The sequence below is a fragment of the Oncorhynchus nerka genome, linkage group LG23, assembly GCF_034236695.1.
Source record: "Oncorhynchus nerka isolate Pitt River linkage group LG23, Oner_Uvic_2.0, whole genome shotgun sequence".
Lineage (NCBI taxonomy): Eukaryota > Metazoa > Chordata > Actinopteri > Salmoniformes > Salmonidae > Oncorhynchus > Oncorhynchus nerka.
In genome coordinates this window covers 6,405,928-6,421,922 of record NC_088418.1, presented here as the reverse complement: position 1 = coordinate 6,421,922, position 15,995 = coordinate 6,405,928, and the positions used below count along the sequence as shown (strand labels likewise).

Here is a 15,995-nt window from a genome sequence, read left to right as displayed (position 1 = left end):
TCTGTAGAGTTCAGTACAGTAGAGTTCAGTAGTGTACGGTACAGTAGAGTTCAGTACAGTAGAGTTCAGTACAGTAGAGTTCAGTACAGTAGAGTTCAGTAGTGTACGGTACAGTAGGTTCAGTACAGTAGAGTTCAGTACAGTAGAGTTCAGTACAGTAGAGTTCAGTAGTGTACGGTACAGTAGAGTTCAGTACAGTAGAGTTCAGTACAGTGGAGTTCCGTGGAGTTCAGTTCAGTACAGTAGAGTTCAGTACAGTATAGTTCCTTAGTATAGAGTCCAGTGGGGTTCAGTTCAGTGGGGTTCAGTTCAGTAGAGTTCAGTTCAGTAGAGTTCAGTAGAGTACAGTAGAGTTCAGTACATTAGAGTTCAGTAGAGCATATTTCAGTAGTGTTCAGTACAGTAGAGCTCAGTACAGTAGAGTTCAGTAGTGTATAGTATAGTACAGTATAGTTCAGTACAGTAGAGTTCAGTAGAGCATATTTCAGTAGAGTTCAGTACAGTAGAGTACAGTACAGTAGAGTTCAGTTCAGTACAGTAGAGTACAGTTCAGTGCAGTATAGTTCTGTAGAGTTCAGTACATTAGAGTTCAGTTCAGTACATTAGAGTTCAGTTCAGTACAGTAGAGTTCAGTTCAGTACAGTAGAGTTCAGTACAGTAGAGTTCAGTACAGTAGAGTTCAGTAGAGTACAGTATAGTACAGTAGAGTAGAGTACACTTCAGTAGAGTACACTTCAGTAGAGTACAGTTCAGTAGAGTTCAGTTCAGTACAGTATAGTTCTGTAGAGTACAGTACAGTAGAGTTCAGTACAGTAGAGTACAGTAGAGTTCAGTAGAGTAGAGTTCAGTACAGTAGAGTTCAGTAGAGTTCAGTAGAGTTCAGTAGAGTACAATAGAGTACAGTACAGTAGAGTACAGTACAGTAGAGTACAGTACAGTAGAGTTCAGTACAGTAGAGTACAGTACAGTAGAGTAGAGTTCAGTACAGTAGAGTAGAGTTCAGTACAGTAGAGTAGAGTTCAGTACACTTCAGTAGAGTTCAGTACAGTAGAGTACAGTAGAGTTCAGTACAGTAGAGTTCAGTAGTGTACAGTACAGTATAGTTCAGTACAGTAGAGTTCAGTACAGTAGAGTTCCGTAGAGTTCAGTACAGTATAGTTCAGTACAGTAGAGTTCAGTACAGTAGAGTTCTGTAGAGTTCAGTTCAGTACAGTAGAGTTCAGTACAGTACAGTATAGTTCCTTAGTGTAGAGTTCACTAGAGTATAGTTCAGTAGAGTATTGTTCAGTAGAGTATAGTTCAGTAGAGTATAGTTCAGTAGAGTATTGTTCAGTAGAGTATAGTTCAGTACAGTAGAGTTCAGTACAGTAGAGTTCAGTACAGTAGAGTTCAGTAGAGTTCAGTAGAGTTCAGTAGAGTACAGTAAAGTTCAGTAGAGTACAGTACAGTACAGTAGAGTTCAGTTCAGTTTAGTACAGTAGAGTTCAGTTCAGTTCAGTACAGTAGAGTTCAGTACAGTAGAGTTCAGTACAGTAGAGTACAGTAGAGTTCAGTACAGTAGAGTTCAGTAGAGTTCAGTGGAGTTCAGTAGAGTACAGTAAAGTTCAGTAGAGTACAGTAAAGAGTCAGTAGAGTTCAGTACAGTAGAGTACAGTACAGTAGAGTTCAGTAGAGTTCAGTGGAGTTCAGTGGAGTTCAGTTCAGTACAGTAGAGTTCAGTACAGTACACTTCAGTACAGCACACTTCAGTAGAGTACAGTTCAGTAGAGTTCAGTACAGTAAGAGTTCAGTGCAGTAGAGTACAGTAGAGTTCAGTACAGTAGAGTTCAGTAGAGTACAGTAAAGTTCAGTAGAGTTCAGTACAGTAGAGTTCAGTATAGTTCAGTAGAGTATAGTTCAGTAGAGTATAGTTCAGTAGAGTACAGTAAAGTTCAGTAGAGTTCAGTACAGTAGAGTTCAGTATAGTTCAGTAGAGTATAGTTCAGTAGAGTATAGTTCAGTAGAGTACAGTTCAGTAGAGTTCAGTACAGTAGAGTTCAGTAGAGTACAGTAAAGTTCAGTACAGTTCAGTACAGTAGAGTTCAGTAGAGTATAGTACAGTAGAGTATAGTTCAGTAGAGTATAGTTCAGTACAGTATAGTTCCGTAGTGTAGAGAAATAAAAGCTGAAATAAATAATTATATTATTATTATTCTGACATTTCACATTCTTAAAATATAGTGGGGATCCTAACTGACCCAAGACAGGGTATATTTACTAGGATTAAAATGTCAGGAATTGTGAAAAACTGAGTTTAAAATATATTTGTCTAAGGTGCATGTAAACTTCTGACTTCAACTTTGTGTACATGTCCAGGATGCATCACCGTGAAGAGAATGCCATTCATAATTATGCACAGATCAAGTACCCATGATGCCTTTCTGTTACTATCATTTAATTACCTGGTGTTGATCCACTTCACCTACTGTAGTTTAATAACCAGGTATCCGACTCTCTCTCTGCAGACATCGTTAAATATAAATTCCACATCCTGATCCATTCCACATCCTGATCCAGTTCCATTCCACATCCTAATCCATTCCATTCCACATCCTGATCCATTCCATTCCACATCCTGATCGAGATCCATTCAACATCCTGATCCAGATCCATTCCTGATCCACATCCTGATCCAGATCCATTCCACATCCTGATCCAGATCCATTCCACATCCTGATCCAGATCCATTTCATTCCACATCCTGATCCATTCCACATCCTGATCCATATCCATTCCACATCCTGATCCATATCGATTCCACATCCTTTCCCATTCCATTCCACATCCTGATCCATTCCATTCCACATCCTGATCCATTCCACATCCTGATCCATTCCATTCCACATCCTGATCCATTCCATTCCACATCCTGATCCATTCCACATCCTGATCCATTCCATTCCACATCCTGATCCATTCCACATCCTGATCCATTCCACATCCTGATCCATTCCATTCCACATCCTGATCCATTCCACATCCTGATCCAGTTCCATTCCACATCCTGAACCATTTCATTCCACATCCTGATCCATTCCATTCCACATCCTGATCCATTCCACATCCTGATCCAGATCCATTCCACATCCTGATCCAGATCCATTCCACATCCTGATCCAGATCCATTCCACATCCTGATCCACATCCTGATCCAGATCCTGATCCAGATCCATTCCACATCCTGATCCTGATCCAGATCCATTCAACATCCTGATCCAGATCCATTCAACATCCTGATCCAGTTCCATTCCACATCCTGATCCAGATCCATTCCATTCCACATCCTGATCCATTCCACATCCTGATCCAGTTCCATTCCACATCCTGATCCATTCCATTCCACATCCTGATCCATTCCACAAGCTGATCCAGTTCCATTCCACATCCTGATCCAGTTCCATTCCACATCCTGATCCAGTTCCATTCCACATCCTGATCCATTCCACATCCTGATCCAGTTCCATTCCACATCCTGATCCATTCCACAAGCTGATCCAGTTCCATTCCACATCCACATCCAGATCCATTCAACATCCAGTTCCATTCAACATCCTGATCCATTCCACAACACATAGTACGTAAGGACTTTGATTGAATAAAATAGCACAACAGCCTGTTGCTTCTTCACACACTGGTGCTATAGTCAGGGTTCATATCCGGATCATAGATACAATGGTACTGATTGTGCCAACCTAAAAGGGGGAATCAGAAAATGATCCTTGACAAAGGCATTCTGTTCCTCTCAGGAAATGGAATTCTTTCTGCTCGTAGAGGGAATGACAACACATCTGGAAAGATAAAATAATGTCCACTTCTGTTGTGCAGAGTGAGGAGACTAGCAGACAGGAAAATATATCAAGTTGTGGCACAGACAGATAGCTAGGCAGTACTGTAATGGCACAGACAGACAGACAGACAGTACTGTAATGGCACAGACAGACAGACAGACAGACAGACAGACAGACAGACAGACAGACAGACAGACAGACAGACAGACAGACAGACAGACAGACAGACAGACAGACAGACAGACAGTACTGTAATGGCACAGACAGACAGACAGACAGACAGACAGACAGACAGACAGACAGACAGACAGACAGACAGACAGACAGACAGACAGACAGACAGACAGTCTAGGCAGTCAGTACTGTAGGAGCCCTGCCAAGTATCTATCTAAACTCTGTCAGCTAATTGGCACAATCCTGTTTAGGCCTAATATCTCAGATTTGACCTTTTAACATGCTCTAAACCATGTGTTATTCACTCAATGCAGTGTTAGAGACAGGCTTGTCTGTAATTGACATTTTCAGCAAGATTAAATTCTTTCCCGTTACTTTAATGACATTGAAAAGAAAATTGGTTATCAACTAAATTTCAAGCCCATATTTCACTCACTCAAGGGCTCTATTCAATCCGTATCGCCGAAGTATCGTGGAAGGTCCGTGTTAAAATGTAAAGGTGATTTCCGGTTGAGCCGGCACATGCTGCGTTTACCGGGAATGCAGTCTTCTCGACCGCGGCGACGTTGCCTTTCATTTTCCCTTGCTGCTATACAGTGGATGTTCACTGCTACAGATTCAATAGAGTCCTCATTGTTTTCTGTCCTCAGGCCTTAAACAACCATTTGTATAGAAGGTCCTCTCCTTACGGCTCACTCAGCAACATTGTAGACGGCCTGAGTTCTCTGACGGACCACTTCTCTGACCTCTCCGTCTCCTCTGAGTCACGCAAACCCAGCAAGCGACCTCCGCCCAACTACCTGTGCCATCTCTGCTTCAACAAAGGACACTACATCAAAGACTGCCCGCAGGTGAGCAGAGCATTGTCCCTACACACACACACACACACACACACACACACACACACACACACACACACACACACACACACACACACACACACACACACACACACACACACACACACACACACTCAAAGACTAACCCCAGCTGAGCTGGTTCTGGCGCCATCTGAAACCAAGCAGATTCCCCTCTCCTTTTGGCAAAGCTACAGTCCGATGAAGGCCTGTACAGAACATTGCAGCCGTCTTGCAAAACAGATGCCTTTTTTATTTATTTTGGCATATGTATCACTATCTAACTAATGTTGAAGTGGTGAGGAAAGATCAGGACATACTCACCGCTCTCTGACCTGTGTCAGGACATACTCACCGCTCTCTGACCTGTGTGTCAGGACATACTCACCGCTCTCTGACCTGTGTCAGGACATACTCACAGCTCTCTGACCTGTGTGTCAGGACATACTCACCGCTCTCTGACCTGTGTCAGGACATACTCACCGCTCTCTGACCTGTGTGTCAGGACATACTCACTGCTCTCTGACCTGTGTGTCAGGACATACTCACCGCTCTCTGACCTGTGTCAGGACATACTCACCGCTCTCTGACCTGTGTGTCAGGACATACTCACCGCTCTCTGACCTGTGTGACAGGACATACTCACCGCTCTCTGACCTGTGTGTCAGGACATACTCACCGCTCTCTGACCTGTGTGACAGGACATACTCACCGCTCTCTGACCTGTGTGACAGGACATACTCACCGCTCTCTGACCTGTGTCAGGACATACTCACCGCTCTCTGACCTGTGTGTCAGGACATACTCACCGCTCTCTGACCTGTGTGACAGGACATACTCACCGCTCTCTGACCTGTGTCAGGACATACTCACCGCTCTCTGACCTGTGTGTCAGGACATACTCACCGCTCTCTGACCTGTGTGTCAGGACATACTCACCGCTCTCTGACCTGTGTCAGGACATACTCACCGCTCTCTGACCTGTGTGACAGGACATACTCACCGCTCTCTGACCTGTGTCAGGACATACTCACCGCTCTCTGACCTGTGTCAGGACATACTCACCGCTCTCTGACCTGTGTGACAGGACATACTCACCGCTCTCTGACCTGTGTGTCAGGACATACTCACCGCTCTCTGACCTGTGTCAGGACATACTCACCGCTCTCTGACCTGTGTGACAGGACATACTCACAGCTCTGTGACCTGTGTCAGGACATACTCACCGCTCTCTGACCTGTGTCAGGACATACTCACCGCTCTCTGACCTGTGTCAGGACATACTCACCGCTCTCTGACCTGTGTCAGGACATACTCACCGCTCTCTGACCTGTGTCAGGACATACTCACCGCTCTCTGACCTGTGTCAGGACATACTCACCGCTCTCTGACCTGTGTCAGGACATACTCACCGCTCTCTGACCTGTGTCAGGACATACTCACCGCTCTCTGACCTGTGTCAGGACATACTCACCGCTCTCTGACCTGTGTCAGGACATACTCACAGCTCTGTGACCTGTGACAGTAAAGTCATTAAATAAGAGACAGTAACTGGTCCAGTGGTGGGACTGGGACTGGGACTGGGCTGAGGCTGGGACTGGGACTGGGCTGAGGCTGGGCTGAGGCTGGGACTGGGAATGGGCTTGGGAATGGGACTGGGCTTGGGGATGGGACTGGGCCTGGGACTGGGAATGGGCTGAGGCTGGGCCTGGGAATGGGACTGGGCTGAACTTGGGCCTGGGAATGGGACTTGGAATGGGACTGGGAATGGGACTGGGCTGAGGTTAGGAATGGGACTGGGCTGAGGTTGGGAATGGGACTGGGCTGAGGCTGGGACTGGGAATGGGACTGGGCTGGGAATGGGACTTGGCTGAGGCTGGGACTGGGCTGAGGCTGGGACTGAGACTGGGCCTGGGCCTGGGCTGAGACTACATAAGGACTATTGTTTCTCTAAAGGCTCCGCGGACAGAGAGGTCAGAGAGTAACGGCTGGTATTGTTCACTCAGAGGGTTGTTACCTAACAGATCTGGATTTAAATACTAGCGTTTGTTAAAGCCTGCCTGGATTGACAGATTGGTCAGGGTTCTCTCGACTGTTCTGTTGCTTTCGTTGGGCCAGGCAAGCTCAATCAAGCCCAGATAAAGTTCTTGAAAATATTTCAAATACTATTTGAACCCAGGTCTGCTGGCCTAGAGTCATTAAGTCATCGCTGTGTGTCACAAGCAAATCAAAATGTATTTGTCACATGGTTTGTAATCAACAGGTTTGGAGACTAACAGTGAAATTCTTGCTGACAGGTCCTTTTCCAACAACGCAGAGTTAAAGATGAAATAATATAAACAGAGGAATAACAATAACAAGTTAGAATAACATGGCTATATACAGGAAGTACCAGGTAATAACATGGTTATATACAGGAAGTACCAGGTAATAACATGGCTATATACAGGAAGTACCAGGTAATAACATGGTTATATACAGGAAGTACCAGGTAATAACATGGCTATATACAGGAAGTACCAGGTAATATTGACTATATACAGGAAGTACCAGGTAATAACATGGCTATATACAGGAAGTACCAGGTAATAACATGGTTATATACAGGAAGTACAAGTTAATAACATGGTTATATACATGAAGTACCAGGTAATAACATGGCTATATACAGGAAGTACCAGGTAATAACATGGCTATATACAGGGAGTACCAGGTAATAACATGGCTATATACAGGAAGTACCAGGTAATAACATGGTTATATACAGGAAGTACCAGGTAATAACATGGCTAAATACAGGAAGTACCAGGTAATATTGACTATATACAGGAAGTACCAGGTAATAACATGGCTATATACAGGAAGTACCAGGTAATAACATGGCTATATACAGGGAGTACCAGGTAATAACATGGCTATATACAGGGAGTACCAGGTAATGACATGGCTATATACAGGAAGTACCAGGTAATAGCATGGCTATATACAGGAAGTACCAGGTAATAACATGGTTATATACAGGAAGTAACAGATAATAACTTGGTTATATACAGGAAGTACCAGGTAATAACTTGGCTATATACAGGAAGAACCAGGTAATAGCATGGCTATATACCGGGAGTACCAGGTAATAACATGGCTATATACAGGAAGTACCAGGTAATATTGACTATATACAGGAAGTACCAGGTAATAACATGGCTATATACAGGGAGTACCAGGTAATAACATGGCTATATACAGGAAGTACCAGGTAATATTGACTATATACAGGAAGTACCAGGGAATAACATGGCTATATACAGGAAGTACCAGGTAATAACATGGCTATATACAGGAAGTACCAGGTAATATTGACTATATACAGGAAGTACCAGGTAATAAAATGGCTATATACAGGGAGTACCAGGTAATATTGACTATATACAGGAAGTACCAGGTAATAAAATGGCTATATACAGGGAGTACCAGGTAATAACATGGCTATATACAGGAGTACCAGGTAATAACATGGCTATATACAGGTAGTACCAGTACTGAGTTGATGTGTGGGGGTAAGAGGTAATGACATGTCTATATACAGGGAGTACCAGGTAATAACATGGCTATATACAGGTAGTACCAGTACTGAGTCGATGTGTGGGGGTAAGAGGTAATGACATGTCTATATACAGGGAGTACCAGGTAATAACATGGCTATATACAGGTAGTACCAGTACTGAGTTGATGTGTGGGGGTAAGAGGTAACTGAGGTAGCTATGTACAGGTAGTACCAGTACTGAGTTGATGTGTGGGGGTAAGAGGTAGAGGTAACTGAGGTAGCTATGTACAGGTAGTACCAGTACTGAGTTGATGTGTGGGGGTAAGAGGTAACTGAGGTAGCTATGTACAGGTAGTACCAGTACTGAGTTGATGTGTGGGGGTAAGAGGTAACTGAGGTAGCTATGTACAGGTAGTACCAGTACTGAGTTGATGTGTGGGGGTAAGAGGTAACTGAGGTAGCTATGTACAGGTAGTACCAGTACTGAGTTGATGTGTGGGGGTAAGAGGTAACTGAGGTAGCTATGTACAGGTAGTACCAGTACTGAGTTGATGTGTGGGGGTAAGAGGTAACTGAGGTAGCTATGTACAGGTAGTACCAGTACTGAGTTGATGTGTGGGGGTAAGAGGTAACTGAGGTAGCTATGTACAGGTAGTACCAGTACTGAGTTGATGTGTGGGGGTAAGAGGTAACTGAGGTAGCTATGTACAGGTAGTACCAGTACTGAGTTGATGTGTGGGGGTAAGAGGTAACTGAGGTAGCTATGTACAGGTAGTACCAGTACTGAGTTGATGTGTGGGGGTAAGAGGTAACTGAGGTAGCTATGTACAGGTAGTACCAGTACTGAGTTGATGTGTGGGGGTAAGAGGTAACTGAGGTAGCTATGTACAGGTAGTACCAGTACTGAGTTGATGTGTGGGGGTAAGAGGTAACTGAGGTAGCTATGTACAGGTAGTACCAGTACTGAGTTGATGTGTGGGGGTAAGAGGTAACTGAGGTAGCTATGTACAGGTAGTACCAGTACTGAGTTGATGTGTGGGGGTAAGAGGTAACTGAGGTAGCTATGTACAGGTAGTACCAGTACTGAGTTGATGTGTGGGGGTAAGAGGTAACTGAGGTAGCTATGTACAGGTAGTACCAGTACTGAGTTGATGTAAGAGGTAACTGGGGCTATACAGGTAGTACCAGTAACTGAGTTGATGTGTGGGGGTAAGAGGTAACTGAGGTAGCTAGGTAGTACCAGTACTGAGTTGATGTGTGGGGGTAAGAGGTAACTGAGGTAGCTATGTACAGGTAGTACCAGTACTGAGTTGATGTGTGGGGGTAAGAGGTAACTGAGGTAGCTATGTACAGGTAGTACCAGTACTGAGTTGATGTGTGGGGGTAAGAGGTAACTGAGGTAGCTATGTACAGGTAGTACCAGTACTGAGTTGATGTGTGGGGGTAAGAGGTAACTGAGGTAGCTATGTACAGGTAGTACCAGGTAATAACATGGCTATATACAGGAAGTACCAGGTAATATTGACTATATACAGGAAGTACCAGGTAATAACATGGCTATATACAGGGAGTACCAGGTAATAACATGGCTATATACAGGAAGTACCAGGTAATATTGACTATATACAGGAAGTACCAGGGAATAACATGGCTATATACAGGAAGTACCAGGTAATAACATGGCTATATACAGGAAGTACCAGGTAATATTGACTATATACAGGAAGTACCAGGTAATAAAATGGCTATATACAGGGAGTACCAGGTAATATTGACTATATACAGGAAGTACCAGGTAATATTGACTATATACAGGAAGTACCAGGTAATAACATGGCTATATACAGGGAGTACCAGGTAATAACATGGCTATATACAGGAAGTACCAGGTAATATTGACTATATACAGGAAGTACCAGGGAATAACATGGCTATATACAGGAAGTACCAGGTAATAACATGGCTATATACAGGAAGTACCAGGTAATATTGACTATATACAGGAAGTACCAGGTAATAAAATGGCTATATACAGGGAGTACCAGGTAATATTGACTATATACAGGAAGTACCAGGTAATAAAATGGCTATATACAGGGAGTACCAGGTAATAACATGGCTATATACAGGGAGTACCAGGTAATAACATGGCTATATACAGGTAGTACCAGTACTGAGTTGATGTGTGGGGGTAAGAGGTAATGACATGTCTATATACAGGGAGTACCAGGTAATAACATGGCTATATACAGGTAGTACCAGTACTGAGTTGATGTGTGGGGGTAAGAGGTAACTGAGGTAGCTATGTACAGGTAGTACCAGTACTGAGTTGATGTGTGGGGGTAAGAGGTAACTGAGGTAGCTATGTACAGGTAGTACCAGTACTGAGTTGATGTGTGGGGGTAAGAGGTAACTGAGGTAGCTATGTACAGGTAGTAGCAGTACTGAGTTGATGTGTGGGGTAAGAGGTAACTGAGGTAGCTATGTACAGGTAGTACCAGTACTGAGTTGATGTGTGGGGGTAAGAGGTAACTGAGGTAGCTATGTACAGGTAGTACCAGTACTGAGTTGATGTGTGGGGGTAAGAGGTAACTGAGGTAGCTATGTACAGGTAGTACCAGTACTGAGTTGATGTGTGGGGGTAAGAGGTAACTGAGGTAGCTATGTACAGGTAGTACCAGTACTGAGTTGATGTGTGGGGGTAAGAGGTAACTGAGGTAGCTATGTACAGGGAGTACCAGTACTGAGTTGATGTGTGGGGGTAAGAGGTAACTGAGGTAGCTATGTACAGGTAGTACCAGTACTGAGTTGATGTGTGGGGGTAAGAGGTAACTGAGGTAGCTATGTACAGGTAGTACCAGTACTGAGTTGATGTGTGGGGGTAAGAGGTAACTGAGGTAGCTATGTACAGGTAGTACCAGTACTGAGTTGATGTGTGGGGGTAAGAGGTAACTGAGGTAGCTATGTACAGGTAGTACCAGTACTGAGTTGATGTGTGGGGGTAAGAGGTAACTGAGGTAGCTATGTACAGGTAGTACCAGTACTGAGTTGATGTGTGGGGGTAAGAGGTAACTGAGGTAGCTATGTACAGGTAGTACCAGTACTGAGTTGATGTGTGGGGGTAAGAGGTAACTGAGGTAGCTATGTACAGGTAGTACCAGTACTGAGTTGATGTGTGGGGGTAAGAGGTAACTGAGGTAGCTATGTACAGGTAGTACCAGTACTGAGTTGATGTGTGGGGGTAAGAGGTAACTGAGGTAGCTATGTACAGGGAGTACCAGTACTGAGTTGATGTGTGGGGGTAAGAGGTAACTGAGGTAGCTATGTACAGGTAGTACCAGTACTGAGTTGATGTGTGGGGGTAAGAGGTAACTGAGGTAGCTATGTACAGGTAGTACCAGTACTGAGTTGATGTGTGGGGGTAAGAGGTAACTGAGGTAGCTATGTACAGGGAGTACCAGTACTGAGTTGATGTGTGGGGGTAAGAGGTAACTGAGGTAGCTATGTACAGGTAGTACCAGTACTGAGTTGATGTGTGGGGTAAGAGGTAACTGAGGTAGCTATGTACAGGTAGTACCAGTACTGAGTTGATGTGTGGGGGTAAGAGGTAACTGAGGTAGCTATGTACAGGTAGTACCAGTACTGAGTTGATGTGTGGGGGTAAGAGGTAACTGAGGTAGCTATGTACAGGGAGTACCAGTACTGAGTTGATGTGTGGGGGTAAGAGGTAACTGAGGTAGCTATGTACAGTGCCTTACAGCCTTATTCTACAATTGATTCAATAGTTTTTTTCCTCATCAATCTACACACAATTTTCGCAAATGTATATATTTATATATAACGGAAATATTGCATTTCCATAAGTATTCAGACCCTTTACTCAGTACTTTGTTGAAGCACCTTTGGCAGCGATTACAGCCTCGAGGTTTGGCACACCTGTATTTTGGGGCATTTCTACCATTCTTCTCTGCAGATCCTCTCAAGCTCTGTCAGGTTGGATGGGGAGCGTCACTGCACAGCTATCTTCTGGTCTCTCCAGAGATGTTTGATCGGGTTCAAGTCAAGGCTCTGGCTGGGCCACTCAAGAACATTCAGAGACTTGTCCTGAAGCCACTCCTACGTTGTCTTGGCTGTGTGCTTAGGGACATTGTCCTGTTGGAAGGTGAACCTTCGCCCCAGTCTGAGGTACTGAGTGCTCTGGAGCAGGTTTTCATCAAGGATATCTCTGTACTTTTCTCTGTTCATCTTTCCCTCTATCCGGACTCGTCTCCCTGTCCCTGCCGCTGAAAAACATCCCCACAGCATGATGCTGCCACCACCATGCTTCACTGTAGGGATGGAACCAGGTTTCTTCCAGACATGGTGCTTGGCATTCAGGCCAAAGAGTTCAATCTTGGTTTCATCAGACCAAATTATATTGTTTCTCATGGTCTGAGAGTCTTTAGGTGCCTTTCGGCAAACAGGCTGTCATGTGTCTTTCACTGAGGAGTAGCTTCCGTCTGGCCACTCTACCATAACAGCCTGATTAGTGGAGTGTAGCAGAGATTGTTGTCCTTCTGCAAGGTTCTCCCATCTACACAGAGGAACTCTGGACCTCTGTCAGAGTGACCATCTGGTTATTGGTCACCTCCCTGACCAAGGCCTATCTCCCCCGATTCTTGGTGGTGTCGTGTCTTTGGCTATGCCGGATTAAGTGATATGACATGCTATTCTATAAAAGAATTTCTCCGGAATTAATATTACCTGATTGAGCTAATCATGTAAATGTAATTAACTAGAGAGTCGGGCACCACAAAATAATATTTATAGAGCTGTTATCTTCCAAATAAACTCTTAAAGACCTAGTAATATTTTACATCAATAGCAGTCAAAATTAATCGTCACCTTAATTCAGTCTCTTCTGAATGTTGTAAATTCTTGGTTATCTTCACGAACCCTGGCTAACAAGTTGAATCAGCAATACAAAATTGGGTTTAATTATTTATTTACTAAATACCTAACTAATCATACAGAATTACATAATTAATCATAACTTGATTATAAATTACGTCATAAAGGAAAATGTCCCTAGCAGAGGGAACAGATATGACAGCTTGTTACACAAAAGAAAAGGGGCTGGGTTTGAGTGAAAAAGCGGGAAGACTGAGGAACAAAGGGCGAAGCTGTGCTATCGTAAATACAGTATCTTATGCATTCTAAATTACCGCCCATTTGGAAAAGGAAAATGCAATAAATATTTACTCTGAGCTGCGCTTCGGTAGGTTGGTGGTAGATGGAAGGCCGTGGTGCCCAACCAAGTCCTTTGTCCTTTGAAGAATGTCTCTGCTGGTAAATTGGATATGTTGTAGTAACGTCGTTGTGTGGTAGTAGGGATACTCTGTCTGTTCCTTCCTAACCTGCATTTGCAGCTGCTGTTGCTAACTCAACGGCTAGGAGGTATCACTTCTGTAGTGAATAAGAGTTCAAAGTTCATACCATTTGCAACCAAAGCTCACGCTGATGTTGGCTTCTTTCTGTAGTTATTATCTGAACCATTCTGACATCGAACCGTCGTCCTCACATCCTTGGAACAGGAGGTTACATTGTCGTCAAGGCTTTATATAGGAAAGAAGAGGAGGGCGTGTTTGAAAAGTTTTATAGCCCATGTCCCTTCACAGGGGCGGGCCACTGTTTGAGCATAGCCCTAACCTTATGAAAACCCAAATCTCACATTTTAGAAGCTAAAATCACATTTCATCCCATCACGAATCATTTCATATTCAAACATTTAAATTGAACAACAATTCCATGTGAATCCTATAACTCTGATGTGTAGATTTCCACTGTAGAGTTTATGTCATCTCATCATTGGTGAGAATGTCTCAGATGACAACCGAACTGACTCAATTGACTCAACCAACTCAATTGGTCAGATTACCAGAATATAGTTAATTTCCCCCCACCTTCTGATGTTCCCAGAATCTCTATGTTAGCCAAAAGGGTTTGCAAATGTAACATCAATAGGGTAGAGAGAGGAAAAAGGGGGGAAGAGGTTTTTATGTCTGTCATAAACCTACCCCCAGGCCAACGTCATGACAGTGGTTTCAAACTTCTTCGGTTTAAGAATGATGGAGGCCACTGTGTTCTTGGGGACCTTCAATGCTACAGAATGATGGAGGCCACTGTGTTCTTGGGGATCTTCAATGCTCCAGAAATATTTTGGTACCCTCGCCCAGATCTGTGCCTCTACACCATCCTGTCTCAGAGCTCTACAGACAAGTCCTTCGACCTCATTGCTTGGTTTGTTTCTCTGACATGCACTGTCAACTGTGGGACCTTACATAGACAGGTGTGTGACTTTCCAAATCATGTCCAATCAATTGAATTTACTAATCAAGTTGGAGAAACATCTCAAGGATGATCAATGGAAACAGGATGCACCTGAGTTCAATTTCGGGTCTCATAGCAAAGGATCTGAATACTTATGTAAATACTGTATTTCTGTTTTTTATTTTTAATACATTTGTAAACAAAAAATAACTGTTTTTGCTTTGTCATTATGGGATATTATGTGTAGATTAATGAGGGGGAAAAAATATTGAGTCAATTTTAGAATAAGGCTGTCATCATGGGGTATTGTGATGTCATCATGGGGTATTGTGATGTCATCATGGGGTATTGTGATGTCATTATGTCGGTATTGTGATGTCATTATGTCGGTATTGTGATGTCATCATGGGGTATTGTGTGTATATATATGAGGAACACATTTAATTGGATCAATTTTAGAATAAGCCTGTAATGTAACAAAATGTGGAAAAAGTCAAGGGGTCTGAATACTTTCCGAATGGACCGTACATATAGGTAGGGGTAAAGTGACTAGGCATCTGGTTAGATGAGTGTGTGTATGGGTGTCAGTGTCAATGTGTGATACACTGTAATGAATATGAATTTAGAGGGCAGAATTGATTAAATATTAAAGTATTAGACCTCTCACTAAAGGCGTCAGTCATACAAAAACTAGATACACTTAAAACCCGTTCGGGTTCTCCAGCAGATTAGTAAGAATGTGTCACCCTGCGTTCAAGACCTTTTTCCCTTTATCCAGATAACAACCTCTCACTTTCGGGTTATCTGAAAATGAAATCATCTCCAAAATGTCGTTATTTTTTAAAACAAGCCATAGAAAGTTTGTTGCAATTTCAGTTTAATCCACCAGAAAAGACAGAATTAATAATACAACAAATGTTATGGTTTAACTCAAATAAACTATTTTTTTTTTAACTATTTTTTTTTTTATAAAAAAAAAAAAGTATAATCTTTGTATATTCTACCATAAATAGGACTGGTGGAGTTATGTCACACATGCAGTTAACACAGACATATGGAAATGTCTGCTCTACCCAAAATTACAGGAAGTCCTCTGCTGTGACACTATGTAAAGAGACTAACCGTGAGGTGGAGGGTGTGTGTGTGTGTGTGTGTGTGTGTGTGTGTGTGTGTGTGTGTGTGTGTGTGTGTGTGTGTGTGTGTGTGTGTGTGTGTGTGTGTGTGGAGAAGATATCTCTGAGATAACCAATGGTTCTGTCCACAACGGTAAAAATACCATGTATGGAT

General features: G+C 43.2%; 1 protein-coding gene across 1 annotated transcript in view; it reads left to right on the top strand.

Moving 5' to 3' along the window:
- The window catches only part of LOC135563929 (zinc finger CCHC domain-containing protein 24-like), a 55,076-nt gene that overhangs the window by 6,372 nt on the left and 32,709 nt on the right, over positions 1 to 15,995 (top strand). The window contains exon 2 of the mRNA XM_065007803.1: positions 4,652 to 4,852. Coding sequence (XP_064863875.1) covers positions 4,652 to 4,852 — 201 coding nt within the window. The remainder of the gene's footprint in view (positions 1 to 4,651; positions 4,853 to 15,995) is intronic.